Genomic DNA, 12,275 nt, shown 5'->3' on the forward strand with positions numbered 1-12,275 from the left:
GGAATATAATGTGTGCCATTCTGAAGGGTGATATTTTGGGTTTTGTATTTTTTAGGATAACATGTTGTGAATGAAGTGGTGTTTTAAGTAGAGCCCCTGGGGAAGTTTTTTGCCAGCAATCATTTTGACATCCCATGTGCTCTATTGTAATAAGAAAGCAGAAAAAATAAGCTAAACTAGGTGGTCAGTATGCTTTTAAGATGAAAGCAACTATAATTTCCTTTATAATTATGAAAAGCAAACAAAAATCCTGCACAAATAGATTTAATCAATGTTTAAAGACTAGTCTCCCAGGCAGTTGCTTGTTTGACAGATAGTCTTGGGTGAAAGTAGAAATGGAGTGGGAAAATAAATGATTACTAAGTACAGATAATAGGAATTACTGGGCAAGTGGAATAAAAAATTGTTCCAAACACTGATCAGGCCACTTTGACTCACAGAGGACATGGGTTACCTCTCCCAGCTCTGGACTATTTCACAGACTGAATTATTTCCGACTCAGAAACCGCAGGAGCTATTAGCCATGCTAAAGTACAATGCTGGCACATGTTAGGTTAGTAGTTTCGTTTTTCAAGATTATTGAATCGAATTTCATTACGTCAAAAGCTGTCAAATATAAGAGAAGTCCTCTGATCCAGCGATCCCCACTATATAGCATGTGCGCTGCCATTTTAATTCTTCCTTTCCCTGTCTGACCATGACCAACATTAATTGATCATGGTTCTCTTTTCCACTGAGCCTAGATTTAGCCTCAGAATCCTTCTCAAATCAGAGGTACAGACAGTCTCTTGTAATTAATGAATCTGAATTGTTTGAAACCTGTTTGACATTCCCGATTGCTTCTAAATTTCCTGATGGAAGAAGATAAGTAAGATAGTTGACTATGACTTGCCAAAATCATCTGCTATTTAATAACTGAAGCAGAATTAAAATGAGGTTACCTGGCTCTCAGTTCAGTATTCTTTGTATTACCCTATCTAGACAGAAAAGGATTTTGAGATCTTCGGAGGAAAAGTGCTTTAGGTAATAATGTTATGGTCTATATTCCATCTAGGAACTTCTACTGTTATAAGATTACTTATATACTAATTGTATTTTCATCATTTGATCCACAATTTAATTATAGTTATATTCTTAAAAAGACACACACACACACACACACACATAGAAGAGAGTCACTTAAGAATTTTTTTTTTTCAGGAAGAAAGTAAGGTAATATTCCATTTGTATCTTGAGAAAAACATAAAATAATGACACTACTGTCAAACACCACAATTATGTTTCATTTGAACTAATTATCCCATGAAAAAGAATCCTACTTGTATCTAATTTTTTTTTGGTTTTGCTAATTTTATAATGAATATTTATACCTATGTATAATTTGATAATTTTAATTTAAAAATTCAAAACTGAGTTTAATTAGAAAAAAACAATTTCTCTAAACATCAAAAAACAATCATTTGCTTAGGGTATGATAAGTAAATTCTTCAAATTTGCCACTTTGAAATTAGATTTTGGTAACTCTTACCCCCATTTTATATTCCGTGTTGTTTTTGCTTTTTAAACAGTGAAAATATTCATTTCATTGAGTTCTCATTTTGGGGAGGAAAAAGTGCAATACACAAATTCATTAATTTGTAAAGGCTCATTTTAGTTTCTCATTGAATCAGCCTTTGAGACAATTACTGAAGCTTGCTTTTTTCCTCCACCTCCTCTGGTAATAGAAGGGACATTTTCCTTAGAAAAATGTGAAAGAAAATAGTGTTGATTGAGATTCATTCAAGATGGCAGAGTAGAAAGACGTGTGCTCACTCCCTCTTGCGAGAGCACCGGAATCACAACTAACTGCTGAACAATCATCGACAGGAAGACACTGGAACTCACCAAAAAAGATACCCCAATTCCAAAGACAAAGGAGAAGCCACAATGAGATGGTATGAGGGGCGCAATCAGAATAAAATCAAATCCCATAACTGCTGGGTGGGTGACTCACAAACTGGAGAACACTTATACCACAGAAGTCCACCCACTAGAGTGAAGGTTCTGAGCCCCACATCAGGCTTCCCAACCTGGGGGTCTGGCAACGGGAGGAGGAATTCCTAGAGAATCAGACTTCGAAGGCTAGCGGGATTGGATTGCAGGACTTCGACAGTACAGGGGGAAACAATGACTCCACTCTTGGAGGGCACACACAAAGTAGTGTGCATATTGGGACCCAGGGGAAGGAGCAGTGACCCCATAGAAGACTGAACCAGACCTACCTGCTAGTGTTGGAGGGTCTCCTGCAGAAGCGGCGGGTGGCTGTACTCACCGTGAGGACAAGGACACTGGCAGCAGAAGTTCTGGGAAGTACTCCTTGGCATGAGCCCTCCCAGAGTCCACCATTAGCCCCACCAAAGAGCTGGGTAACCTCCAGTGTTGGGTCGCCTCAGGACAAACAACCAGCATGGCGGGAAGGCAGCCCCACCCATCAGCAGACAAGCGGATTAAAGTTTTACTGAGCTCTGCCCACCAGAGCAACCCCCAGCTCTACCCACCACCCGTCCCTCCCATCAGGAAACTTGCACAAGCCTCTTAGATAGCCTCATCCACCAGAGTCAGACAGCAGAAGCAAGAAGAACTACAGTCCTGCAGCCTGTGGGAAAAAAACCACATTCACAGAAAGAGAGACAAGACGAAAAGGCAGAGGGCTATGTACCAGATGAAGGAACAAGATAAAACCCCAGAAAAACTACTAAATGAAGTGGAGATAGGCAACCTTCCAGAAAAAGAATTCAGAATAATGATAGTGAAGATGATCCAGGACCTCGGAAAAAGAATAGAGGCAAAGATCGAGAAGATGCAAGAAATGTTTAACAAAGACCTAGAAGAATTAAAGAACAAACAACTAGAAGAATTAAAGAACAAACAAACAGAGATGAACAATACAATAACTGAAATGAAAAATACACTAGAAGGAATCAATAGCAAAATACCCGAGGCAGAACAAAGGATAAGTGACCTGGAAGACAGAATGGTGGAATTCACTGCCGTGGAACAGAATAAAGAAAAAAGAATGAAAAGAAATGAAGACAGCCTAGGATACCTCTGGGACAACGTTAAACGCAACAACATTCTCATTATAGGGGTCCCAGAAGGAGGAGAGAGAGAAAGGACCCGAGAAAATATTTGAAGAGATTATAGTTGAAAACTTCCCTAACATGGGAAAGGAAATAGCCACCCAAGTCTGGAAGCACAGAGTCCCAGTCAGGATAAACCCAAGGAGAAACACGCCGAGACACATAGTAATCAAATTGGCAAAAATTAAACACAAAAATTATTGAAAGCAACAAGGGAAAAATGACAAATAACATACAAGGGAACTCCCATAAGGTTAACAGCTGATTTCTCAACAGAAACTCTACAAGCCAGAAGGTAGTGGCATGATATACTTAAAGAGAGGAAAGGGAAGAAAGTAAAACCAAGATTACACTACCCAGCAAGGATCTCATTCAGATTCGATGGAGAAATCAAAAGCTTTACAGATAAGCAAAAGCTAAGAGAATTCTGCACCACTAAACCAGCTCTACAACAAATGCTAAATGAACTTCTCTAAGTGGGAAACACAAAAGAAGAAAAGGGCCTACAAAAACAAACCCAAAACAATTAAGAAAATGGTCATAGGAATATACAAATTGATAATTACCTGAAACATGAATGGATTAAATGCTCCAACCAAAAGACACAGGTTCGCTGAATGGATGCAAAAACAAGACCCATATATATGCTGTCTACAAGAGACCCACTTCAGACCTAAGGACACATACAGACTGAAAGTAAGGAGATGGAAAAAGATACTGCATGCAAATGGAAATAAAAAGAAAGCTGGAGTAGCAATACTCATATCAGATAAAATGGACTTTAAAATAAAGAATGTTACAGGAGACAGGGAAGGACACTACATAATGATCAAAGGATCAATTCAAGAAGAAAAGATAACAATTATAAATATATATGCACCCAACATAGGAGCACCTCAATACATAAGTCAACTGCTAACAGCTATAAAAGAGGAAATCAACATTAACACAATAATAGTAGGGGACTTTAACACCTCACTTACACCAATGGACAGGTCATCCAAACAGAAAATTAATAAGGAAACCCAAGCTTTAAATGATACAACAGACAATAGCTTTAATTGATATTTATAGGACATTCCATCCAAAAACAACAGAATACACTTTCTTCTCAAGTGCACATGGAACATTCTCCAGGATAGGTCACATCTTGGGTCACAAATAAAGCCTCAGTAAATTTAAGAAAATTGAAATCATATCAAGCATCTTTTCTGACCACAATGCTATGAGATTAGAAATCAATTACAGGGAAAAAAAACATAAAAAACACAAACACATGGAGGCTAAACAATACATTACTAAATAACCAAGAGATCACTGAAGAAATCAAAGAGGAAATCAAAAACTACCTGGAGAAAAATGACAATGAAAACACAACGATCCAAAACCTATGGGATGCAGCAAAAGCAGTTCTAAGAGGGAAGTTTATAGCAATACAAACCTACCTCAAGAAACAAGAAAAATCTCAAGTACACAATCTAACCTTACACCTAAAGGGACTAGAGAAAGAAGAACAAACAAAACCCAAAGTTAGTAGAAGGAAAGAAATCGTAAAGATCACAGCAGAAATAAATGAAATAGAAACAAAGAAAACAATAGCAAAGATCAATAAAACTAAAAGCTGGCTCTTTGAGAAGATAAACAAAATTGATAAACCATTAGCCAGACTCATCAAGAAAAAGAGGGAGAGGACTCAAATCAATAAAATTAGAAATGAAAAACGAGAAGTTACAACAGACACCGCAGAAATACAAAGCATCCTAAGAGACTAAAAGCAACTCTATGCCAATAAAATGGACAACTGGAAGAAATGGACAAATTCTTAGAAAGGTATAAACTTCCAAGACTGAACCAGGAAGAAATAGAAAATATGAACAGTCCAATCACAAGTAATGAAATTGAAACTGTGATTAAAAAGCTTCCAACAAACAAAAGTCCAGGACCAGATGGCTTCACAGGTGAATTCTATCAAACACTTAGAGAAGAGCTAACACCCTTCCTTCTCAAACTCTTCCCAAAAATTGCAGAGAAAGGAACACTTCCAAAGTCATTCTATGAGGCCACCATCACCCTGATACCAAAACCAGACAAAGATACTACAAAAAAATAAAATTACAAACCAATATCACTGATGAATATAGATGCAAAAATCCTCAACAAAATACCAGCAAACACATTAAAAAGATCATACACCATGATCAAGTGGATTTTATCCCACAGATGCAAGGATTCTTCAGTATACGTAAATCAATCAATGTGATACATCATGTTAACAAATTGAAGAAGAAAAACCATATGATCATCTCAATAGATGCAGAAAAAGCTTTTGACAAAATTCTACACCCATTTATGATAAAAACTCTCCAGAAAGTGGGCATAGAGGGAACTGACCTTAACATAATAAAGGCCATATAGACAAACCCACAGCAAACCTCATTCTCAATGGTGAAAAACTGAAAGCATTTCCTCTAAGATCAGGAATGATACAAGGATGTCCACTCTCACCACTATTATTCAGCATAATTTTGGAATTCCTAACCACGGCAATCAGAGGAGAAAAAGAAATAAAAGCAATCCAAATTGGAAAAGGAGAAGTAAAACTGTCACTGTTTGCAGACGACATGATACTCTACATAGAGAATCCTAAAGATGCCACCAGAAAACTACTAGAGCTAATCAATGAATTTGGTAAAGTTGCAGGCTATAAAATTAATACACAGAAATCTCTTGTATTCCTATACACTAATGATGAAAAATCTGAAAGAGAAATTAACAAAACACTCTCATTTACCACTGCAACAAAAAGAATAAAATACCTACAAATAAACCTACCTAGGGAGACAAAAGACCTGTATGCAGAAAACTAGAAGACACTGATGAAAGAAATTAAAGATGATACAAACAGATGCAGAGATATACCATGTTCTCATATGGAAAGAAACAATATTGTGAAAATGACTATACTACCCAAAGCAATCTATAGACTCAATGCAATCCCTATCAAATTACCAATGGCATTTTTTATAGAACTAGAACCAAAAAATTTTAAGATTTATATTGGGACACAAAAGACCCCGAATAGCAAAACAATCTTGAGGGGAAAAAACGGAGCTGGAGGAATCAGACTCCCTGAGTTCAGACTATACTACAAAGCTACAATAATGAAGACAGTATGGTACTGGCACAAAAACAGAAATATAGCTCAATGGAACAGGATATAGAAAGCCCAGAGATAAACCCATGCACCTATGGTCAACTAATCTTTGACAAATGAGGCAAGGTTATACAATGGAGAAAAGACAGTCTCTTCAGTAAGTGGTGCTGGGAAAACTGGACAGCTACATGTAAAAGAATGAGATTAGAACACTCCCTAACAACATACAGAAAAATAAACTCAAAATGGATTAGAGACCTAAATGTAAGGCTGCACACTATAAAACTCTTAGAGGAAAGCATAGGGAGAGCACTCTTTGACATAAATCACAGCAAGATCTTTTTTGATCCACCTCCTAGAGTAATGGAAATAAAAACAAAAATAAACAAATGGGACCTAATGAAGCTTAAAAGCTTTTGCAAAGCAACAGAGACTACAAACAAGAGAAAAAGACAACCCTCAGAATGGGAAAAATATTTGCAAACGAATCAATGGACAAAGGATTAATCTCCAAAATTTATAAACAGCTCATGCAGCTCAATATTAAAAAAAACAAACAACCCAATTGAAAAATGGGCAGAAGATCTAAATAGACATTTCTCCAAAGAAGATATACAGATGGCTAAGAAGCACATGAAAAGCTGTTCAACATCACTAATTATTAGAGAAATACAAATCAAAACTACAGTGAGGTGTCACCTCACACCAGTTAGAATGGGCATCATCAGAAAATCTACAAACAACAAATGCTGGAGAGGGTGTGGAGAAAAGGGAACCCTCTTGCACTGTTGGTGGGAATGTAAATTGATACAGCCACTATGGAGAACAGTATGGAGGTTCTTTAAAAAACTAAAAATAGAATTTCCATATGACCCAGCAATCCCACTACTGAGCATATACCCAGAGAAAACCATAATTCAAAAAGACACATGCACCCCAATGTTCATTGCAGCACTATTTACAATAGCTAGGTTATGGAAGCAACCTAAATGCCCATCGACAGATGAATGGATAAAGAAGATGTGGTACATATATACAATGGAATATTAGCCATAAAAAGGAGTGAAATTGAGCCATTTGTAGAGATGTGGATGGATCTAGAGACTGTCATACAGAGAGAAGTAAGTCAGAAAGAGAAAAACATTTTTCGTATATTAACGCATATATGTGGAAACTAGAAAAATGCTACAGATGAACCGGTTTGCAGGGCCGAAATAGAGACACAGATGTAGAGAACAAACGTATGGACACCAAGGGAGGAAAGTGGCGGGGGCAGGTGGGTGGTGTGATGAACTGGGAGATTGGGATTGACATATATACACTAATATTTATGAAGTGGATAACTAATAAGAACCTGCTGTATAAAAAAAAAATAAGAGTAACAATTAGCCATTGCTACTATGAAAAATAATATATGTATATGGCACTATCTATGAAGTAGTCCTGACAGGGAGTGGAAAAGTGAGCCTAAATCTAATAAACAATAAAAAATTAAAAAAAATAAAGGAAAATAGTGTTGATTAGTAAGCATGCTCAGAGAAGAGATTTTTAAATCTCAATTTAGAAGCAGTAGCATCATGCTTATCAACTTTAAGTGTTCTTTGTTCCTTTCTCCTTTACCTTCCCTGTGAAACTCTAGGAATAACAAGAGGCATATCCAAAATTCCCTCTAGCAGGGGACCTAGAGAGGGACATAACTATATAAACATATTTCATACAATTTTAATCACTATTTCCAAATAAACTTTTAAGAATTTCTTTAACAGACCTTGATCTTACAGGAAGAAAAGGACCAAAGTTTGCTCTTTCCACACACTTCAGTAAACAAAAAACCTCTTCTACGTCAATAAAGAAATGGGATTAATCCTGCCAATTATCTCAGTATTGTAAAACATGTATTGAGAACTTATTAAATGCAGGCCAAATTATTAAACTCAGACTTTATCTTTAAGGGCTTCCTCTCTAATTAGGATATACCTCGATTTATTAGAAATAATTAAGTAAAAATTAAATGACTACTAATTTTAGAAACACAAAAGTCATTTTCACTTTTGTAAAATGGAAGAAATAATATTAACCCACCTGACCAATAAATGTTGACAATGAGTTATATTATGCATAAGGTGCTTTGTGAAGGTAGAATAATATTGGAAATCATAATATAGTTTCACTTTTATTTGCCAATATTTTTGTCACTTTTACTGAAGAAAATTGTCTTGATATTTTTCCTAATAATGTAAACATTTTTTTTTAATTTTTAGAGAACAGAGATTGATAAAATAGACTTAAATTTGATGGGCTCTTTAGAAAAATCATTATTAGGATTACAGTTATTAGAATTGCTTTGAATACACTTAAACAGCTTAGATTAAGATTCTATTACATGACTGGTAATGCACATGAAATTATCTTAAAAGTGATTGTGCCCTATGTAAGTGCCACAGTTTTATAAAATACTTCTATGTAGATGTTAAAATGTGGCCAGACATGCTCACCTAGACGTGGGCACACATCTGACATAAACTGACTTGATGGTTCTCCGGGACTGGAGTTCCAGTTCCTACACCTGCTCCCACACATCCACCCACCTCTATTGGACGAGGGCCTCGTTAAACAGATGGGTCTTGGGCTGTGCTCTCAAAAGAGGCAGCCTCCACCTTTATTAAGCAAAGCATTGGGTGAAAATAGGTTATATTGTGTTACTGTGATTCTGGGCATGATAATTTGAGTGTAAAGCTACTATTCATTGCTGTTGTTGTTTGTTGTTGGAAATAAATTTTTCTTTATGAATGAATATGTATAAATTGGAGGACAACAGATGGAGTTTCTGGGATCTGAGAAACCTATAGACAGGGAAGGAGTTCTCAGTCAAATATAAAAATAAAAAATCGGCAGGAGTGTGAAATGCCATGCAGTTTTATAAATGCATGTAGCTAAGATTTTTAAGAAAATGTTTGGGTTTGCCAAGAGACATCATGAAATTTCTCCCATCCAGTAAAGGGTATGGAACCAAGATAGAATTCATAACATCTTTCCTCATGCCCTGTCAGCAAGTTAACACTTCAACAGTTACAAAGTTTGATTTGGGGCAGGGCATTAAGTCCTGGATACGATCTATGTAAATACTACACATTTTCACTGTGAAGTCAGAAGGATTTGGGGGACCTGAGGTGACAGGGTGGCAGATGACTTTATAATATCTGAAGTGGGACTTCCCTGGTGGTCTAGTGGTTAACACTCTGCGCGCTTCCACTGCAGGAGGCACAGGTTTGATCCATGGTCAGGGAACTAAAACCCCACATGCCACGTGGCGCGGCCCAAAAAAAGAAAAAAAAAAAGTTAAAAAAGTAAATAAAATGTAATATCTGAAGTGAATTTTGTTTATGGTTGACTAATGGCGTTGCTACGCAGTCCATATTTGTGATGAAAGCACTGAGGGGAAGGCGTGAGCAGCAATTAGATGGCCCTGTACTTGGAAGATCATACGAGACAAGATTTGATGCTCTAAGATTGACATATTGAGAAAACCTTCAAAGGCATTTGTTCTCCACACATTTTCATGATGTTCTCTTTAGTGCTTCAATAATTAGCAAACCATCACATATGAATATTGGCATTTATTCTTAAAATACTCCATTATTTATTGATAGAATCATTAACACTCTGATATTTGCTTCTCTTATTATGGCAGTGCGTGGTTTGTGGACATCACAGGAAAATTCAAGTTAAAGATTCCTATTCCTCTTTCTTAAATGATTTCTTTAATCTTTTGGTAGCTCAGGTTTCTCCACAAAGAAAGGGACTTTGATTACCACATACCTTTTTTATGTTGCTGCAGGACTTCTGTTTTCTGGCTTTTGTAGAGACTAGATAAACACAGGCGTAAAGTTGCTTAATACTTCAGCAGAAAACTGCAGTGGAACCTTCTGGAAATCTGACCTCTTAAAAAAAAATCTAAATGGAATGGTCTTATATTTTGCATATTATTTGACTTCATAATTGTATGTGCTAGGTTAATGGATAAATGGATAAGAAATGACACATCATTGTTTTACAAAAATATTTAAAATTTATTTCTTTCCCTCAAACAAAAAATTAATGTAAAAACGAATAAATCTGTCACTATTTGAGTTCGTTCTTATTGCAGAGTGTCTTGAGATAGCTTTATTTGATGGTGTTTAATTTAATTAAAATTATCATTATACTTTCTTGTTACATTGTCCTTTGAAATTGTTGAAATTGCCTAAATAACATTGTTCTATCTCTAGTTGATAAAATGGAGAAACCAAAAGATTAATTTAGATACAGAATGGAAAAAAAAGGATCACATATGTACTTCATTTTATTGGAAGGAAGCACATTGTAAAAATATTCATTTGAAGAGAAAAAAGAGAAAAATAGTGAAATATTTCAATTTTTATACCATAATAAAACAGTAATAAAGTCTGTCTTTATATGAAAGTACATATCGTGATATATATATATGTGTGTGTGTGTGTGTGTGTGTGTATGTATGTATAGCATGATCATTACCAACTTTTCTTGAACTGCTCTGGCATATTATATTTTTATATATTATTTAATGTCTTTTATTTTGTTTTCTTTCAAACAGCAAATGCCAGTCTTCTTGGAGGTGGAGGTGGTAAGTCCTGAACATCACTTAAAATATATTTTATTACTACACCAACCATAAGATGTTTAGTAAGTTCTGTGATACTTTAAAGAAAATTAATTTTGCTGTAGTCATCAACCATGCAAATTATAATCTTAGAAAATTTATAATAGAAATACCTTGGGTTTGCCTAAATGTTATTTTAACTGACTTCAAAATATGCAGAATACTGTTGTTGTTCTCATCAAGCTTTACATTTCTATCTTTGGCATAAACTATAGCAGCAATAAGCTATTTAGATGAACACACATATGGTAGACGATAGTCACTTTTTAAAAAAATTTATTTTATTGAAGTATAGTTGATTTGCAATGTTGTGTTAATTTCTGCGTGCAGCAAAGTGATTCAGTAATACATGTATATAAATATATATACATTCTTTTTCATATTCCTTTCCATTATAGATTATCACAGGATATCAAATATAGTTCCCTGTGCTACACAGTAGGACCTTGTTGTTTATCAATTCTATATATACTAGTTTGCATCTGCTAAGCCCAAACTCACAATCCATCCCTCCCTCACACCCCCTCCACCTTGGCAACCACAAGGCTGTTCTCTATATCTTTGAGTGTGTTTCTGTTTTATAGATAAGTTTATTTGTGTCATATTTTAGATTCCACATATAAGGGATATCATATGGTATTTGTCTTCCTCTTTCTGACTTACTTCACTTAGTATGCTTATCTCTGGGTCCATCCATGTTGCTGTGAATGGCATTTCATTCTTTTTTATGGCTGAGTAATATTCCATTGTGTATATATACCACATCTTCTTTATCCATTCATCTGTTGATGGACATTTAGGTTGTATCCATGTCTTGGCTATTGTGAATAGTGCTGCTATGAACATAGGGGTGCATGTATCTTTTTGAATTATAGTTTTGTCCAGATATATACCCAGGAGTTGAATTGCTGGATCATATGGCAACTCTATTTTTAGTTTTTTGAGGAACCTGCATACTGTTTTCAATAGTGGCTGCATGGTAGAGTCACTTTTAATATGAATTTTAAAACAATACATCTGGAGACTTGTGGTTTTTATCTTTTTTTTTTTTCATAATAATGACTAAAAACGTTATGACTTTGTAGCCTGAGAGCTTAACATATCAGTGACTTACTGTGAAAAATAAAAAAGAAATTGGTAATGGCATTTTGCTTTTTCTTTCTTCCTTTTCAGAGGAGAGAGAGAAAGAGATCAAAGTGAGATGAGGAAGAGAGAGATTTCTGTACTAGGAATTCTTTTTTGATTCTAAAATCTTGGAACTATTTATTATTTTTATTTCTAGGTTGAAAGATGAAAGCTTTCCTAGCCCCAGTCTATACTACAT

The 12,275-nt window shown here is 35.4% G+C and overlaps 1 protein-coding gene across 2 annotated transcripts in view; it reads left to right on the top strand.

Moving 5' to 3' along the window:
• MACROD2 (mono-ADP ribosylhydrolase 2) overlaps positions 1–12,275 on the top strand; it is a 1,969,440-nt gene that overhangs the window by 455,104 nt on the left and 1,502,061 nt on the right. For both annotated transcript variants that reach the window (XM_068566158.1, XM_068566159.1), the window contains exon 4: positions 10,886–10,915. In XM_068566158.1, coding sequence (XP_068422259.1) covers positions 10,886–10,915 — 30 coding nt within the window. The remainder of the gene's footprint in view (positions 1–10,885; positions 10,916–12,275) is intronic.

The sequence above is a fragment of the Eschrichtius robustus genome, chromosome 16 (assembly GCF_028021215.1).
Source record: "Eschrichtius robustus isolate mEscRob2 chromosome 16, mEscRob2.pri, whole genome shotgun sequence".
NCBI lineage: Eukaryota > Metazoa > Chordata > Mammalia > Artiodactyla > Eschrichtiidae > Eschrichtius > Eschrichtius robustus.